This window comes from Mandrillus leucophaeus, unplaced genomic scaffold (assembly GCF_000951045.1).
Source record: "Mandrillus leucophaeus isolate KB7577 unplaced genomic scaffold, Mleu.le_1.0 Scaffold322, whole genome shotgun sequence".
Lineage (NCBI taxonomy): Eukaryota > Metazoa > Chordata > Mammalia > Primates > Cercopithecidae > Mandrillus > Mandrillus leucophaeus.
Window position 1 is genome coordinate 3749064 of NW_012103388.1, and position 19963 is coordinate 3769026.

The 19963-nt window shown below is 50.6% G+C and overlaps 1 protein-coding gene across 1 annotated transcript in view; it reads right to left on the reverse strand.

Moving 5' to 3' along the window:
- CABLES1 (Cdk5 and Abl enzyme substrate 1) overlaps positions 1-19963 on the reverse strand; it is a 139555-nt gene that overhangs the window by 10575 nt on the left and 109017 nt on the right. Inside the window, exons 5-7 of the mRNA XM_011988094.1 lie at positions 15244-15340; positions 13913-14069; positions 12722-12825 (exon numbers count right to left, since the gene is read on the reverse strand). Of these exons, the coding sequence (XP_011843484.1) occupies positions 12722-12825; positions 13913-14069; positions 15244-15340 (358 nt within the window). The remainder of the gene's footprint in view (positions 1-12721; positions 12826-13912; positions 14070-15243; positions 15341-19963) is intronic.

The window sequence follows — 19963 nt, forward strand, 5'->3', positions numbered from 1 at the left end:
TTCCACCAGCTTCTCAACCCCTCACCCCCCATCCAGGCACCCTGAACTCCCAGAGACAGGCCGCTCCCACTCTTCCTCTACAGAGGAAGGTCATGAGGTTTGCAATGATGTGAGCAGGCTCAAGTAAAGTCATCTGCCTTTGTTGGGGGCCTGGAGCCCCGTGAGCGCCAGCAAGGATATCCTGCTGCTTAACCATCATGCGGATTTTCAGGCTGGGTTCTGTTGAAGTGCCTGTGGGAGGGGACTGGATCTCTCCTCGCAGCAACCACAGCAAGTCTGCTTTGCTCCGTCTTATTTGTAGATACACAACACTTCCCTTGCAAGAGAGATCTCACTGCTTAAATGTGCAAATATGCAAATGTGTCCCACCTCTGTTCGCAACAGAGGCTCAGAAAAGTGAAAAGGCTCGCCCCAGACCTGAGTGAGCCGCAGGCAGGGCCAGCGCTGGGACCCCGGTCTCCCAGAGCAGCTGCTTCCCAGCTCGCGCCCCGTGCACTGCCTTCCTACTTTTCTCTCCTTGATGGTACTGAATAAGCAGCACAGAGTAGCTCCCTACCCAAGGGCTCTCACCAGGATGACTGAGAAGATAGCTGGCAGTGGAAAGGGCTGGCGGGTGGTGGGGCAGGTCCACCTTCAGCAAGTCAGGTAATAGGGAGAAAGTCACTCAACCTCCCTGAGCCTTACCCTTATCTTCTCCAAAACCAGATGAGAAAACCTCATGGGGCTGCTTCCCAGGTTTATCTTGAAGATCAAAGAGAACAAAATGTATGTAAAAGACGCTGGCAAATCTCATCAGAACCACAAAGCAGGGACAGCAGCAAGTCTGGGCTCTGCTCCAGCCCCACTGAGTCCGTCTCTGAGGGCAGGGCCTCGCATCTGCACCATGACAAGTTTTCCAGCTGATTTCTATGCGCCAAAGACCTGGGACTTACAAATCAGACTCTCGTCTGGCTATCGCCCACTCCCGGTTCAGCTTGGGATACCACTTCTGCAGGCTCCTCCTCCTAAATCCCCGGGGCTGAGGCTGCTCCCCCCAGACTCACCTTCTTTCTACTCTATGATCTGAACATCCAGCCTCCTCTTGGGACGCCCTGCTGTGCTACGGAGGCTGGAAAGCTAACGGTTATGCTTCCCTGACTCCTTTGCAGCTAGGATTCCAAAAACAATTCTGGCTCCTTCTATTGGATGCTCCGGTACGTGAAGGCAGGGCTCGAGCAAGGGCTGTGCTTCTGTTGTTTATGCTGCCAAGAGGCCCAGGGCAGGAATCCTCAAGCCCTGTCACTACGCTTCTGGGTTCTCATGTGGCAGGTGTGGACCACAGCAGGGCAGCATGGATCTGGAGCCAGCAGCCAGTGCCAGTTCCCCAAGTCCAAAGCCAGAGTCCTGGCCCCAGGCGGCAGCAGCCTCCTGCGTGGCACAGTTCTGAAGTGTGGCTTGGGGATCATTCCTGAAATGTCAACTTAGGTTATTCTGTCCGCCTCCTCAGTGATTCTAGTAAGTAAGGTGTTTATTAGATACCTTTCTTCTTTTTTTTGAGACAGAGTTTCACTCTCATTGCCCAAGCTGGAGTGCAATGGTGTGATCTCGGATCACTGCAAACCCTGCCTCCTGGGTTCAAGTGATTCTCCTGCCTCAGCCTCCCAAGTAGCTAGGATTACAGGCATGCGCCAACACACCCAGCTGTATTTTTAGTAGAGATGGGGTTTCACCATGTTGGTCATGCTGGTCTCGAACTCCTAGCCTCAGGTGACCCACCCACCTTGGCCTCCCAACGTGCTGGGATTATAGGCATGAGCCACTGTGCCCAGCCTTTAAAAAAAAAAGGAAAAAAAGGAAAAAAAAAAAGACATAGGGTCTTGGTATCTTTTTAGGTGGGACTCTAAACCCTGGGCCAAGTGATCCTCCTGCCTCTGCCTCCTGAGTGGTCCGGGCTGCAGACCTGTGTCCCTGCGCCAGCTCCTCTTCCTTCTTAAACTCACTAGAGTGGATGCTGCACTTCAGAACTGAACCACGCGGGGTGCACACGCTGTACGTTGCTGATGGCATTTACCACTACTGAAACTGAACATGGCTCAGGGAAGGGGGAACAGAGGAAGAGCTTCTGATCCCCATAAAGGCAAAGACGATATCCAGTCCCTGAAGCTCTGAGTCCTGCCCCCAGCCCTGAGCCACACTTCCCGACCCATCCCTGCTTTAGAGGACCCGTGAGAGCCAACAGCTCAGCTCAGCCTGTGGCTCTCGAGGGGGCGAGGGCGGCAGAGAGCGCCAGGCCCACTCTGGTCTGGGCCTTGCGGGAGAGACTCTCTTTTTTACAAGCAGCCTTGTCCTAGCTCTTGGGGTCCAGAGCTGGGGACTCTGTTTCCTGACAGAGCGGCAGAGAAAAATCCAAGCTAGGCCCTGGCAGGGGGTGTGCAGGGAAGGCCTGTGAGCAGACGCTGCGAGACCCTTGGCCCAGTGAGCCCAGTGCTCGGCCCCGCATAAGTGGGGCATATGTAGAAGTGCCAGGAGGACGAGGCTCTCTAGTCATCTTCTAGGCGACAGACTCTTCAGCAATCCTGGCCTTCTGTCCCGGCCTCCTGTCTGCTGCGCTCTCTTCAGTCTTGCTTTTGTCCCTGCTTCTCTAAGCTGCGGCTCAGTGGTGAAGAACACAGGCTCAAGAGCCAGAGCCCTGGGTTCAAACTCCAGCTCTGCCACGTGGTGCCCGGCGGCCCAGTGCACACTGGTTAGGAGCTCTGTGCCTCCATTTGCTCCCCTGGCTTCTCCAGCACCCACTTGATGTTGACAGCAGCAGGCGCCTGATCTGTGGGGCTGTTCCGTGTCCCGCTCCTGCTCAGCTGCACAGGATACACAACTGCCGCAGTGGACCAGACAACCCCCAACGCGGCACTGGCTGCCAGAGCCCGGCTTGAGGGTTCTGCACACACGCTGCATCTTGAGGCCACGGCTCTGCACCGGCCCCACACTGTCCGGAGTGTGGAAACTGGACGGATCACTCTGAGCCCAGGGCCACCCCCCTTCCAGGCAGGTTCCAGAGGGGATGACAGTCCTCGATGTCCTCTCAGCTGCAGGTCCCTCTGAGAAACACTCTGGGGTATACGAGGTCATGATTCCCCGGCACATCCCGTCTTGAGGGAGCCTGATGGTGGCCCTTAGAGGCCGGGCCTCCCAACTATGCCGAGAGATAGCATCCTCTCTTCGGTGCTGGGGGCGAGCTGGAGAGGCGGTACTAGGAGACTGAGCCGCAGAAGTGGGATTACCACAGCCCCCCAGCCACTCATTCTTTCTGGTGTGGGACTGAAGAAATGAAAAGTGAGGCCAATGCTTTCTTCAGGATTGAACTGTACGAATTATAAAAACTTGCAAGCTGGGTGTGGTGGCTCTCACCTGTAATCCCAGCACGTTAGGAGGCCGAGGCGGGTGGATCACTTGAGGTCAGGAGTTCAAGACCAGCCTGGCCAACATGGCAAAACCCTGTCTCTACTAAAAATACAAAAATTAGCTGGGTATGGTGGTGCATGCCTATAGTCTCAGCTACTTGGGAGGCTGACGCAGGAGACTCACTTGAACCTGGGAGATGAAGGTTGAAGTGAGCCAAGATGGTGCCACTGCTCTCCAGCCTGGGTGACAAGAGTGAGACTCTGTCTCAAAAAAGTAAAATAAAAAACCTTGTAATGCCTGGGTTTTGTCAGTGCACGCTACTGTAAATCAAAAAGTGCCAATTAAATAGGCAGCAACTCCTTCTTGGCCTGGGACAGTCTGAGTGACAACTGTTTTTTTTTTGTTTTTTTTTTTTTTTGAGACAGAGTCTCACTCTGTCACCGAGGTTGGAATGCAGTGGTGCGATCTTGGCTCACTGCAACCTCTGCCTCCAGATTCAAGAGATTCTCCTGCCTCAGTCTTCCAAGTAGCTCGGACTACAGGTGTGCACCACCACACCGGCTCATTTGTGTATTTCTAGTAGGGACGGGGTTTCACTACATTGGCCAGGATGGTCTCCATCTCCTGACCTTTTGATCCTTCCTCCTCGGCCTCCCAAAGTGCTAGGATTACAGGTATGAGCCACCACGCCTGGCCGTGACCACTGTTTTCAATGCCACCTAATTCCAGGCCATGGGATTCACCAGATGAAGGGCTCCTTGTGGCCTGCGGCAGGCCCAGGCTGTGTGATGGAGAGGGGTTCCAACCCTGCAGCAGGCAGTTGTGTTTTTCAAGGGTGCTCATGCCGTTCATGGAGTGACAGCTCACTTGAATGCACTGTGGAGCACTTGAATGCCTGACTGCAGGGAAGCTATGTGCACAGCTGTGTACAGGGAAAGGGGAAGGTCAGATGGAAGGGACTGTCCACAACACAGATGTCCAGAGACGCAGTTCACAAGGAGGCCCTGCCTGGCCTGCCCTGCTGGAGACAGTCTGGAAGGCCTAGAGTGGGAGTGGACAAATTCTTTCTGAGATAACAGGAAGAGAAGACTACAACTTAGTTATCTAGATGAAAAGTCTCCCATATCGACTGCAGAAACACTGATACATCTTTTGCTTTTGAGACAGGATCGGTGACCGTTGCCCAGGAGGGAGTACAGTGGCACTCACTACAACTCCCGCCTCCCGGGTTCAAGCAATTCTCGTGCCTCAGTCTCCCAAGTAGCTGGGACTACAGGCGCACGCCACCACACCTGGCTATTGTTTTTGTATTTTTTGGTAGAGATGGGATTTCGCCATGTTGGCCAGCCAGGCTGGTCTCGAACTCCTGACGTCAAGTGATCCGCCCACTTCAGCATCCCAAAGTGCTGGGGTTACAGGCGTGAGGCACCACGCCTGGCCCATCCTTTGCTTTGTATAAAAACAAAGTCTTGACTTGTCATGAGAAGAGCGAAGGGGCCTCCATGGAACTGAACTTGGGCCCCATCCCAGCGCACTGTAGCAATGCTGTGAAGTGAAGGCCCCTCAGGTGGGCGGGGGTATAACGGGGAGGATGGGAGGTACACACGCCCCAACAACAATCCTGGAGAACAGTGAGGGCCTCAGAGCAGATAGGCGGCTGGTCTGATTCCAACCGAAACAGCAGAAAAGGTACTTCCACTCCAGGGCCTGATAAAGCTCCGGTCTCCTGCATTTCCTAGTCTCCTGTCTTCCAAGCCTCCCCAGGAACTCTTATGAGCAGTTCTAGGCAGATGTGAGCTTGCCATACACTCCGCTACTGTTCTCCTCTGACCTACTGCCAGCCCTAGTGCTGCCTGCACCCCGGGAGCTAGCAGCAAGACCTGGGGCAGGTATGCAGCCGCTGCACGCCTTGGTTCCACGCCAGGCCTGTGAAAGGAAGGAGGGATACAAGGCAATGATCCACACAGCTCCTCCAGGGTCAACTGCCACTGCGGAATTAGGCTCTTCTGCTTTGGCCACACTTGTACACGGGCGTTCAGGCTCAGTTGGGCACTGGAAAGCAGATGTTCTGTGCTTGTTAAGGCAATTAAGCAGCACAGCGGCCCTCGACTAAATCTATCTAACCACCAACAGATGGGCATTTCAGCTGTTCTAGGCATTTAATCCTTTTCCTAAGAGGACAGTAAATCACAAGGAAACTATGGAAATAAACGGGTAGCCTACGCAGCCTGGGGCTGCATTTGTTGCTATTTCTACCCATCGAATTCAAAATACCGAATCCTGGATCGACTCTCCCTCCCACTGAAATGAAAGGGTTTGCACATGGAGAGGAACACAGGAAGAAAAGCTGCCTCTGCTTCAGGTTTACACGGCCATGGGGAGTCACTGGGTGGCAGAGTATGTGCAGTGTCAGATACCTGTCAACTATCTGGTGCTACAGGACTCCTGGAGTAGTGTCTCCATCCACTTGAGATGACACCAGGTGACTGGCCCTGAGTTCACCCACACCCAGAGAGTATTTGGATGCACTTCTAAACGCAAGTTGCTGAAACAGTGGCAGTACAGCATGAGCCAAACTGCGTGGAACGTCATGTTCAAAATCACAAGGTGACTGTCAAAAATCCGAGTCAAATACATAGAAAGAGAGCAGATGCAACAATATCCTGAGTGAAATGTCAAACTCATATTTTGTTTTGTATTAGTTTGTTTTGTTTGTTTTTTTTGAGATGGTTTGTTGCTTGTTTTTTTGTATTAGTTTTTTTGTTTGAGATGGAGTCTTGTTCTTATCGCCCAGGCTGGGATGCAGTGGCGCGATCTCGGCTCACTGCAGCCTCCGCCTCCTGGGTTCAAGAGATTCTCCTGCCTCAGCCTCCTGAGTAACTGGGATTATGGGTGCCTGACACCACACCTGGCTAATTTTTGTATTTTTTAGTAGAGATGGGGTTTTGCCATGTTGGCCAGGCTGGTCTCGAACTCCTGACCTCAGGTGATCCACCTGCCTCCGCCTCCCAGAGTGCTGGGATTACAGGCGTGAGCCACGGAGCCATGAGTTTTACAAGAAAAAAATGAATTGTAAAAGGTGTTGGAATTCTAATAGTGCTGTTAACAACAATAAAAAGACCAACCAACCAACCAACAAACAAAAACCCAAACCCACACCCAAAACAAGCTTCCCTTCTCCATACAGCACCACCAGCCATTTCAGGCACTTGATGTGAACACTTACACCTAAAGCTGGCAGGATGCCCCTCAGCTACTGCCCAGGCCTGCGCACCTGAGGGCGCCCTTCAAGCCTCAGGGAAGTGCCACAATAGGGAAGAGCTACTGTGCTTCTAATGTGATGTGGCATTTTCTTAAAGAGGGCCCCTCCCCAGAACTGAGTAAGCCTCAGGCATCTTGAAACCTGAGGCCTTGGAAAGGGTCTTGCATTAGCTTCCCAACAAATCCACCCTGCAGACAGGTAACAAGTGCCTAAATCATCCAGGTAACTTCTAATGGAAATATATATATATATAAATAAACATGACTGTTATTAAATTATAATTTTTATATATTTATAAATATATACTTATATCTATCTCTATCGGGGGACGGGCAGAATCTCATCACCTCATGGAATTAGTCTTTCTTTCATTGAGTCAATTACTTCCCACTGCTCAGTATCTCATGCTGTACTGAAAAATTAAGTTCTAAGATACATTCCCCCAACACTGGGGAGATGTGGGGGTAGAGGGAGGGCTTTCTCTACGAGTACTCAGATTTTAATATTCGGTAAATAAAAAATAGACACTTTATCATGGAGATCAATCCAAGAGGTTTCTCTCGAGGTTCACATGCGTATACGTATCATAAACAATGTTAGTCGGTTTTCTTTTTGATGTGAACATGGTGCAAGAGGGATTTCTTAGAGAGGAAAAGAATCCAGAAATGCGTTCAGGTAACTGAATTTTGTTGGCATTATCTCAGCTCTCCCGCTTACTTTCTCCTCTTAATTGCTTTCCACACCCATAAAGAGGGGGGAAAACACAAAAACCCAGTACCGACCTGGGCTGCCAGGTTCTAATGATACATAACCACTCTCTAGTGAAGCTTTAATTATATGCCAAGTGGTGCAGAGAGCTGGCAGCATCTGCCCTCCCCCAAGACACGCCATCGCCCAGCAAGAGTCTGCATGTAGCCAGGCAGCTCAACATGCTCTCCTGTTCTGTGGTCACCTTCTAGAAACTTGAAGACCAAACCAACAGGCCAGCTGCAGTTTGCTTTGCACACCTGCCCCAGGAAGTTTTTTTATTTTCGTTTTTGAGAGAGTTTCGTTCTTATCACCCAGGCTAGAGTGCAATGGTGTGATCTCAGCTCACTACAACTTCTGCCTCCTGGGCTCAACCGATTCTCCTGCCTCAGCCTCCTGAGTAGCCAGGATTACAGGCGCCCGCCACCACACCTGGCGAATGTTTTTTGTACTTTTAGTAAAGATGGGGTTTCACCATGTTGGTCAGGCTGCTCTTGAACTCCTGATCTCAGGTGATCACCCACCTCGGCCTCCCAAAGTGCAGGGATTACAGGTGTGAGCCACCACGCCCGGCCTGGAATTCTTTTTAAATTCAAAATTTCACCCTTGCCCTTCTACAGCAGATAATAGTGGGAGTGACTTGCATGGATCAAAGTTTAAAAATACAGATATGGGTGCAAGACTAATTTGAAAAGGGTGCCACTTGCACTCTAAATGACAGGCTTTACCTCTGGAAGCTTCTCACTCTAAGACATGTCCTGACTGTGGCGACAAGGGGCCTTTTTATATTACACTGAGGACACACACGCACAGAGATAAACATTCAGCTACATCATGACTGGCTAACAGCACCTACACTAGGACTCAGAAATCCCGCTCCTACGTATTTACCCCAAGGGAAATGAAAAAGTATTTCCACAGAAAGACATGCACAAGAACATTCATGGAAGCTGCATGAACAAATGTCGATCAACAGGAGAAGGGATAAACAAACTATACTACATCTATACCACTCAGCTTTTTTATTTTTCTTTTTTTGAGACGTAGTTTCGCTTGTCGCCCAGGCTGGAGTGAATAGTGCGATCTCGGCTCACTGCAACCTCCACCTCCTGGGTTTAAGCAATTCTCCTGTCTCAGCCTGCGGGGTAGCTGGGATTACAGGTGCCTGCCACTATGCCCAGCTAATTTTTGTATTTCTAGTAGAGACGGGATTTCACCACGTTAACCAGGCTGGTCTCAAACTCTTGACCTCAAGTGATCCACCCACCTCACCCACCTCGGCCTCCCAAAGTGTTGGGATTTAGAGGCGTGATCCATTGCACTCAGCAATTTTAAAAAAAATCTACTGATACACATAACATGGGGAAATCTCACATGTTAAGTTGTATGAAAGAAGATGGACCCCAAAAAAGTATATGCCATGATCCTATTCACATGAAGTTTCAGAATAGGTGAAACTGATCTATGGTGACAGAAGTGAGAACAGTGATTGCCTCTGCAGGAAGGGGATGGGAAGAGTGGGATGGGGAGGGGAACTTTCTGCAGGGACAGAAATACTCTATATCTGGATCAGAGCGGTGGTTACAAAATTCATGGAAATGCACACTTCAAACAAACAAGTGCATTTGATTGTCTGTAAATTACTCCTTTTAGCGGTTGCAGCAGGATTTGATGGGTGAGAGGATTAGCTCATCACTTTTGAGAGCTGCTTGATTCAGCAGAGGCTACTTGAGCATCTCAGAGCCTGATTTCCACAGGCACAGGACATCCCAAAACAGTGGAGGACAGTCCCAGGATTTCAGGTGGGTGCCTCTGCTGGGCTGGCCACACTGGACTGCCCTGGGGGCCCAAGGAAGACGGGACAGGCAGCAGGACTCCAGGGCCTCGGAGGCTGATACTAAGGGAGGTGAGCAGCTCCACATCATTGGCCTGTGACCAGCAAGCCTGCCCCTTCCCCAATCACCAAGCATTCCCACCCAGGAGGGAATCTGCCCTCTGTCTGGGCAGAGATCCCCATACCAGCCTAGTGGCCAAATGTGCCCCAGGCCCTCAAAGAGGGAGCCAGAGGAGCCAGGGCCTTCGGAGCCAGTGCCTGTTTCAGCGGCAGCTCCCTGTGCCTGGGTCCGAGTCAGTGGGGAGGGAGGGTTTGTCAGCATCATCATCTGTGGGCTCTGCCTCCTGCCTGTGTGTGTGTAGAGGGAAGGGCAACGACCTTTACAGTTAGAAAAATCTATTTTATGCAAAACCAACCCCCTTCATACTTGGGGTCTTTCTACTGGGCTCTCCCCACCAAAATCTGGCAGGGCCGCCTGCTCTTAGCCCTCAGTGCTTGCTTCAATGTCATTCCTGGCGGAAGTCTTCCTTGAGGCCTACCCCCTGGAGCCCACCCTCCAACCCTTCTATCATTTCCTGCCGTTTGTTTGTTTTGTTTTGTTTTGTTTGAGACAGGGTCTTGCTTTGTTGCCCAGGCTGGAGTGCAGTGGCACAATCTCGGCTCGCTGCAGCCTCTGCCTCCTGGTTCAAGCGATTCTCCCACCTCAGCATCCCCAGTAGCTAGGACTACAGGCGCCCACCACCATACCTGGCTAATTTTTGTATTTTTAGTAGAGATGGTGTTTCACCACGTGGGCCAGGCTGGTCTTAAACTCCTGACCTCAGGTGATCCACCCGCCTTGGCCTCCCAAAGTTGTGGGATTACAGGCATGAGCCACCATGCCTAGTCTCCTGCTGCTTTTCTAAGATGGTTCCTTCCTCATGATTATGGTGATCTGTCTCCTTGTTTACTGTTTACTCTCTGCCATCCCCACTCACTCCAAGGTGGAGAAGAACAGGGGTTGTGGCTAGTTAGTTCTCTACTGGGTAAGGAAGCCTGGCTCATAAAAAGGCCTCAATCAATACTTGTTCAACAGGCGAATTCTATACCTATTCCCCAACACACAAAAATAAAGCAAACACCCAGCCCCCGCCCCGCCCCAACTGTCCCACTCGGATTCCTACAAGTTCAATGCAAATGTATGAGAAACAGCCTGTAACCCATGTCGGCTTCTAGGAAAGTAGTCTCCAGGCAGCTGGGTTGAGGCCCTTTGTAACATACAACATACTGTCAAGAACTTAGACGAGAATGCTGAAACGTGGATTTCCCACACTTTATCAAAGTACCAACATCTGTGGCCAGAAGAGGAAACACGTAGGTCTCCAGGAGCCGACCAGGAAAACGCAGTCCATGTGCAATTCCATTCTCTAGAGCGTGGAGTATTCCTGGGAGCACTGACTGCAGAGCCAATGCGGTGAAATGACAAATGATCCACTTGGGAATATCAAATGAGGAGGGCAGGACATATATGCTGACTTGGCAATCTTCTAGCACAGTCTAAGGAGGAAAAGTTGTATGTGCGTACGTGCACATGCACATACACACATACCGTGGCCCGGAACCTCAAGGCTCACAATGAAATCATTAAAAGAAAAAAAAGATCAGATAAAAAAAGATCAGATCTGGCACCAGCCTGACACTAGGCCTATAAAAGGAGAGGTCGGCATTATCACCAGGCATAACCTGTCTGGTAGGAGAGCTCCCGCCAACATCGATCAGAAATAATGCACCTTCCTATTCTCTTGGTTACCTAGAAATCGGCTACACTGTTGGCCCAAAGAATGATCTTCATGTCCAACCCCGAGGTCGGCAGTTCTGGGGCTGACTGCTGAGGAATGTGGGATTCAGAGACAGCTGGGGAACGTGAAACGAGCACCGAGCCACGAGTTCTACCCTTGATCCCCCATTTCCCGTCTATCAACTAGGAGAGCGTCACTTGGACTCCCTGAGCCAGTTTCCTGGCCACGTTGCTTAATAAATAAAGTGAATTTTAATAAATAAGGCAGTGAACCACATAAAGCATCCTTATTCTTACACAAGGTGCTCCCCCCTTGACATCAGGGCAATCATTCTGGCCATTTATTGAACATTTATTACGTGCTAGCCTCTGCCAAAGATGAATAAGCCTTGTTTTTTTAAATAAACAGGTCATAGAGTGGAAGACAAGTAACTACACGTGGCGCTGGTTTTGCTTTCTGTGTTAGGAGTTGGGGCACGAGTGAGGGAGGGTGAGGAGTAGGGACAATTTTAAACTAAATGCCTTTGACTTGAATGCATTCTCCAATGACTAAATGCATTCTGACGCCATGTGGCATATGAGAGTGACCACTGAACGACGTGCCAAAGAACAAGAGGATAAATGCTGAAAGTAACTGGCCAGGCCCCAAGTTCTGCGTGGTGTTTCTCTGACAAACAGTGGAGAACCCTAAGTTCTGAATGAAGATGGGGGTGCCCTTTGAGTACGGGGGATTGGTTTTCACTCTGGCTACTGCAGATACAAAAGCCTAGAGGAGAAAAAAAACCTCCTGGTTCACTCCTGAGGCTGGGACTCCTGAGAACAGCTCAGGCTGGGAGCACGGGAGGGAGGGAACCAGAGGAGGAAGCGCTTGGTTGTGCTCGCCCTGCCAGGCCCGGCTCATGGGCCAGAACATGCAAAAGGCAGGGAGGCGGTGGGGGTGTTCTGGGTGGACGGCTCCCACCTGATGCTGCGCATGGCAGGCCTGGCCAGTCGACTCCTCTGAAAAAGTGCAGCTCCCCCTCCTCCCATAGCAGGCGGGGCTCTGCTTGCCGCAAGAGTCAGGGCAAGTGGCCCAGAGAAAGCACCCAGGGCCCCGCCAGGCCCCTCTGGTATCTGCAGAGGAGATGGCAGCCCTTGGTGGTGGGAAACAGTGGTCAGCCGAGAGCAGAAACCAAAATGACACACAGGGAAAAACAGGAAGAGTCCATGAAATAAAAACAGCAGAGAAAGGTTCTGCATGTAACACCCACAGTGTCCTACTTTCACTTTCCCAGGAGAGAATTCTGTCATCCCCAGCCTGGGGCCAAATGTTTGCCCAGCGTGCACATGAAGGCCTGCAGCCTCCAAGGAACTCCAAACAGAGCTGTGCTTGAACTCAGCACTCCCAGGGATGGGCCTGGTCCTCTCCACTGGGGTCTGTGGAGGTAGAAGCTCGGACATCCCCCTTCGGAAGAGAGGGTCCTCCAACCTGAGCTGGTGACTCTGTGGACGCCGGCAGCCCGGCCTTTACAAGCATCCTGAAAGTGGTGCTTGCAGGCCAGGTGGCCGGCAGGATTCTGGACAGCAGGCAATACTGGTCCTGCCGTGGGCACCCACACCGGGGAGCTCCTCAGGAAGGTCCCCCAGGCAGAACAGTCTTTGAACAAGCCCCCAGTCACCTCCAACCCACGCTGGGGCAACTGAGGGGCTGTGGCAAACCGAGCCTCCATTCCACACTACTCACCATGTAGGAAGGGAAGATCAGAACGCGTTTGTGCTTGCCACAAGGCCACTGGGGGTCATCCAAGAGATTTGGGTCATAGTCCATGAAGTCTCCCAGGTCACTACCTGAAGATCACATGCAAAATGCAAAATGATCATTAGCGGCTCCGGACCCTCCCCAGCAGAGACAGCCAGGAGAATGCCAAGTATAGCTGCACTGAAGAAAGGCTGGCTTTAGGGCACTTAGCTCAACGTCACCGCACTCACTGACTTTTATTAGACATCTCCGCGTGCCAGTTAAGTGGATTCTCCTCTCCAAAGGGTTCACCAAATTCTAAACAAACTGACGTTTTTTTCCATTTTAGAAAATTATGTATTAATCTCCCTGAGCCAGGAGAGCAAAAACCTTTACACAGTGTGCAAGAGGCAGAGGACACTCTCAGAGTGTGGCCCCGAAGAGGTGCATTTTGGAATCTTGCAGATCAAATTCGGAGACGCCTGTGCAGCACGATTTGGTGTGAATACTCCCAGGCAGGCTACTGTGTCTGTATGAATACAAATCAGAGTGGCCACCAAGGCACAGCTGTGAACGATCAGAGGTGGCCGGAACACGAGGACAGGGCTTCAGAACTCAGCACTTGGGCAGACCTAGGGAACTTCACATTCACCTGGAATTTCCCTGAGAGTAGAAACAGCACTGCTTCCTAAAGCATCTTCTCCATGTGCCAGTTCTTACAAAGGTTTGACCAGCAAAGCTAGAAGTGTGCAAATCTTCCTTCAGCCGCCAAGTCGGCTCACCCACTAGGACCGGCACAGAGGAAACTCTCACACCTGAACCTGCACTTCAGAGCCCAGATTTTTCGTTTTAAAAGTCCGAATTGAGCACCATGAGAATATAGGACAGAACCTGGTCATTGTTGGGAGGAGCTGAGTGGGCAAGGAAGCTGGGAGACGCAGCCATCTCTGCATGGTGTGCATGGCCTTGGCGTCTCTCCACGTGGAAGTTCAGGCTGTCAATGACCGGGGCATCTGATTAGAGAGAAATCACCTGTGGCTTCACTGTGGGCCTGCATGGCCTGAGATCAGGCTTTCCTAAAAGTCACGTCACCTGTAGGCCCCCGTCTTCCAGTCTGCATCACAGGGAGACCCAATCCCCATGTAAACAGAGACACCTCCCACCACGAGCTACCACACCCAGCCAGGCCAAGGTTACCTGTGTCGAGGCTCCCCTGGGTGCCGCTTGCCCGGCCTATGGAGAGGCTGCGGTGGCTCAAGTTACGGAACTGGGAGAAAGAGGAAGTGGAGTCTATGGTATTTCTCCGGGCTCCAAAGGCATTTGTGGGTAACAGAAATTGGGTATAGGAAACAGTCTAAAAAGTGAAGACAAAAACAGGCCAGTGATTATTCCAAGGCATTGCTAGCTCTGCATTCTGATCAAGCTACAGTTGTCACCCCACGTTCAGGTCCACTTTCTCCTATTTGCAGTTCTGAAATCCAATGAGATCTGAAAAATGACATTTGTTTTGGTACTCATTGGTGCCAACACCCAACCTGAACGACTTAAGGCTACACATAGTTTTAACTTACCCACCGGGTCTGACTACTCCTATCACATGGAAGAAACATGAATGTATTTGACAATAAGGTACTATCTCAGAACCTGCTGGGGTGTTGTGTAATCCACGAGGCACACACTGCATTGCTTTTGATAATCCATCAAGTGCAGAATCCCACAACACTTCAGGCCCCGAGTCCCTGGTGGGGGTTGTGGCCTCCCACCCTGCTCCTCTGGCAGACGCCGCATATGACCCTCCATTCTATCCCATTCTCCCTGGCTCCTATGGCGACACTTCCTCGTTAGGGGTGAACAGAGCAAATGCATTGCTTTTCACCTGCCCAGGCAAGCATCTGGCATGCACCCCATCTACACCTTGAGCTCCCAGCAGCCTCATCAGCAAACAGACTACCCCGGGACACATTCCCCAAGGAACACTTGTATCATTGCCATACACGGATTTTGGAAGGGTTAATGAGGACTGTCTGGACCCTGCACAAAGGGGAGGGTCATCTTCAGCCTTTCACTCCTGAGACTTCAACCCCACGGCTTGTTGCATATGGACGGAAGAGGAATGTGACCGCCCTGCTGCCCCGTGGTCACAGTGTAAGACTGAGGGACTCATGGGAAGCTATGACACTTTCTAGTGGCCTGAATACTGCTTGCTGACACCACCAGTTCATAGATGCTCAATCCACTCGTCATTCCACCCCGGAACATGCCTGTGTGTGAGGTACTCATAACTGCACGTTCAGTTGTAAACAGCGCTGGCAGAGGAATACACGTGCTGTGGGAACTCCTGCCGTGCTGCTACTCCGTCACCGGCTGCACACTAGGGGAGCCGGGCAGACTGGCATCCCATGCCTGGGAATCTGCCCCAGACCTTGAGTCCTTCACCTTGAGAGAGGCTTGTGGGCTGTCCCCGTCCTCTGCTTCCTGACCCCTGTGCCTTCAGCACAACTCGGTGACCGGCAGCCTGGCAGCCTTACCTTCCCGTCAGCACCCAGCTCCACACCTTCCAGACCAATGATCTCTTTCAAACTCACTGCGCCAGCTGATTGTCTTCCTCCGTCCAACTTCAAGTCCCTGGGAGGACAAGCCAGAGGGAAAAAAATGCTTTTGTGTGCACCCCAAAGAGCCATGAGGATGCTTACTGCATGAGACAACACGGTCACACCGATGAAAATGACCAGGTGAGCCCTGGTGATGGGACAGCCCTTTTTTCCTCCTCGGGGGCTTGCCAGTGATGCCTTGTTGCAACCGCTTTGACGTAAATGAAATCCAACTGAACAGAAAGCCTGAAGATGAAGCTAATGGTTTACAGACATCCCTCCCTCTTCCACGAGGCCCCTTATGTTCCTAGAGACGGCCAGTGAACATGAGGCCAGAGAGCATTCCCTGAGCATCGTGGGACCACAGTTTGCTGGAATCTAGCTGCTGGCTTCTTTCTTTCTGTTTTTTGTTTGTTTTGTTTTGAGACGGAATTTCACTCTTGTTGCCCAGGCTGGAGTGCAATGGCACGATCTCGGCTCACTGCAACTTCTGCCTCCCGGGTTCAAGCGATTCTTCTGCCTCAGCCTTTTGAGTAGCTGGGATTACAGGCGCACACCACCATGCCCGGCTACTTTTTTGTATTTTTAGTAGAGACAGGGGTTTCACTATGTTGGTCAGGATGGTCTCAAACTCCTGACCTCAGGTGATCCACCCACCTCGGCCTCCCAAAGTGCTGGGATTACAGGCGTGAGCCACAGCACCCGGCCTGGGTTCTTTCTAATGTTGTGTGAGACCACCTCTCCTTGCTGCTCCCCTTTCTTAGGAGAAATGAATTCTTATCATAAACACCTACTGGGTGTATTGTTGGTGATGAAAGAATTAATGCCACAGTAGTCACCTCTACTACTTTGCCAGACCACCTAGAAAATGAGTATCTTTTAATATAAGAATAATCTCTAGTAATAACAAGTATTCATTCATTCATTCATTCATTCATTCATTCATTCATTCATTCAGGGATGAAGTCTTGCTCTGTTGCTCAGGATGGAGTACAGTGGTGTGATCATGGCTCACTGTAGCCTCAAACTCTTGGACATGCGCCATCCTCCGGTCTTGGCCTCTAAAGTGCTGCGATTAGAGGTGTGAGCTACCATGCCTGGCCAAACAAGCATTTATTTAGCACTTTACTATTTCCTAAGACTCACACATCATTTCTTTGGTTCTTTAAGAAGACGCTATGAGAAAGGTACTACTATTTTGATCCAATTTACAGAGGAGGAAACTGAGGCCCTTGTGAGATTGCCAAGGTCACTGGGATGGCGGGCTGCAGAGTTCATCCAGTGTCATTTCTAGTACATCACACTGCCGTGGAGATGCCAGACGGACTCGCTGTGACTATGCTCAGGTGTAACTGCTCACATCCCAAAGGACCACACCCTTCCCCTACGGTAATTTTTAAAATTTGCCACATATTAGAATCGCCTGGGGATCTCTGACAAACTGTTATCTGGCTCCCACCCCCAGACAGTTGGCATGGGGTGTGACCTGGACATCGGGAGTCCTAAACACTCCCCAGGCGATTCTAAACTGCAGCCATGTTTGAGAATGACCAGGTCTTCGTGTTCTCTCTGACACCCACTGCCTGTGAGTGAAAGCCACCTCAGACCCACAGCATACTTGCTGTGTGGCCTGGATGGAGGGACCACATTCAGGGGCCGATCTCCTACAACCTATGCAAGAATGAATATAAGGCAGGGGCAAATTGCTCCCAGCCAAAGACAAAGTCATCAGGTAAGAAGAGAGGAGGGAGCCAAGCGAGTGCCGAGAAGAGAAGGGAAAAAAAACTATCCTCAAATGTAGAAAAAAAGCAGGGATGCTCTGACTCTGTTAAGCCATCATCCTAGTCTGTGGGCATTACATGAATGAGCCGGCTCCCTTATCCTACCTGTAATGTGGAGTCTGATTAACAGAAATGCCCATGACCTTCTGTGCCCAGTAAGTGCTGCATTTCCACAGCAGGCTTCCTGGGAGGCCACGGTAGTGCCACCCTCAAAACATCTCTGGAGTCCCATTCAGAATCGACACTAAAGTCATGCAGACGAAAGCCAACAACCTACTCTGTTCACACCCACAAGACCGTCTGCCCTACTGCTGCACCTGCTACGCAGGCAACCCAGGGCAATTCTTAAAAGGCTTCTTAAAGCAGTTACGGATGGAGATGATGAATGCATCGGAGCACTGGCATAGGGAAGCGCCTACAAAGCAAAAACGTGAACAAGGCAATAAGGCAAAAATACCTGTGGTGGGCAGGGAGGGAGGGGGCTGACCACATGCAGAGCAGGACAAAAATAGCAGTGTCTTCCTTTTCATTCAAGGACCAGCAGCTCAGTTCCACGGCCTTCCTACTTTTCCAAAGCCAAACCCAGCGAGCATGGTCTCCAAATTGCCAACTCCCAGATCATTTTCTCCTTCCTTGTTTCCATTTTGCCAGATGGAGAATGTTACTTAGGACTGAAATTAATAGAGAAGTAGGGAGTATCTTTTTGGAGTGAGCAGGCCAAGGGAAATAAGGAGAATTCCAATAAGCCTCTACTGAGAGGGTTCTCAGATGGAGAGCTGGCTGCAGGCAGGGGCCGAGTCTCAGCCCATTTTCATATCCTGTCTATACAACGTCTGATATGTAACGACCTATTTACTGAGCTGAACTGGTGTGGCTCTTTGCTGTCTCGCCGGTACTGGTACATACAGATGGCAGGAAACTGTATGATTTTCCACTGTGCCCCTTTTCATCTGTCTTCAATTTGCTCACAGGCTCACTCCTTCCCCGGGGCAGCCTTGTCCTGGCCAACTGTCTGCCTGCCACCAAATGTGCACATCACACATCACAGTTAGCAGAACCAAACCAGTCGTGCCTCTTCCACACTCCCCTTCTTGGCACTTCCGCCAAAGGAAATGAAGCCCTACCAAAAAAATAGAGTCATGTGCTTAAGTCCAAGATTCCATTCCATGAGATAAAACCCAAACCCATTTAAAGAAACAGGGATTCTTAGACCCAGTGGATTGTCCGAGCGTCTCAGTGACACTTGGGACCACACGTGAGATGGGCAAGGCTCCACCAACCCTACCCACAGAACTGGTCCCTTGAGAAACAACGTGACTCACTGTAGTCACCACTTCCCCCCGGCTTTCCACTTACGTCATTCTGCTTTCTAAATTGCTAAGGCCAAGCCGAGCAAGAAAATAAGAATAGTGGGGCCACCCTTAACTGCTACTGGAGACACGTGAGGCTCGTTACAGACCAGTGCCATGCAACAGAACCGCCTGTGATGACGGAGATGCTCCTTATCTACCTTGTCCCACACGATGGTTACGTGTGGCAACTAACTGCTTGAAATGTGACCAGTTGACTGAGAAACTGAATTTTTAATTTTAATTTTAATTAATTTAAATGTAAATGGCCACATGTGGCTAGTGACTATGAAGACCCAGTGCTTCTTTGGCATGACTTTTGCTACTCTTACAAGTTCCTATGGCAAGATAATATAGTCATAGATATTTAGTGACTTGGTCTCTCAGTTTTCTTTCCAAGAGTGGCCTATTTTCTGCCTATTGCCTCTGGGGATGTTTACATTACAGGCCCCTGCAGATGGAGCAGCAGTGCAGGATTCACCTAAGTTGGGAGGGAAATGACCATGGGGTCCACAATCAAAGGGGGCCCATGCCCTACACCATCAGCACCCCAAGAACAGGCTCCCCGCCATGATAAAGATTCGTCACTCACAGCTGGCACAGAGCAGCAGATCTTTTTGCCTGGAGGGGTCACGGGGCGGGTGTGAGAGTTTTGGCAGTGCTGGGGCAACCAAAGGAACAATAACCAGTGTGTGTTCCCCCAATCCTAGGCATTACAGTAGGTTCCAGGCCCCTCTTTGCACAATACTGGAGACGGGGAGGGAGGGGTGCCCAGTGAAAAGTGAGTCTCAATTTCCCCTCAGCCTTGTAGAAGGGGGGTTTATAGTTCATATTAAGTAGATTTAAAAAGAAGAAATGAGGTATTTCTTATACGCCAAAGCTACTCACACTTCAAAACTTCACTGATACAGTAATAAATATCATCACAGCTCCAGAACATTGACAGCTTCGTGATGGCAGAGGGCAACTTTTCCACGCTTTTCCTCCCTCAGATTCAGGGAGAGGTTATCGCTAACTTCAGGGCTACCATTTTGGTGGGCTTGAATTAAGAGTGCACGTGTACAGACATGGACATAGTCAGTGTCCACAGCAAACAAAACAGATCTCATCTAAGCCACTTCTAACAATGTCGGTTTCTTCTCATAGCTTTTGAATTTGTATATGTTAAGACTCTTGGGATCTAAAAAATAGATCTTTCACAAAGAGGCTGACAAACTTTTCTGGGTTCACTCTTACTAGTTTAGGGCTCTGATCAATGTTGCTGGAATATTTCTGATATTAACGTGAAACACGAAATTGCTGTTCTTTGATCATATCTGACCCCCATAAACAGCGGTTTCACATTGTGCCACAGAGCGTAAGAGCTCAGGCAACTGCTCAGTCTTTATGTGTGAGTGAAAAGCAGGCGAGTCCTGGCTGACACGGTGACACCCCGTCTCTACTAAAAAATACAAAAAACTAGCCGGGCGAGGTGGCGGGCGCCTGTAGTCCCAGCTACTCGGGAGGCCGAGGCAGGAGAATGGCGTG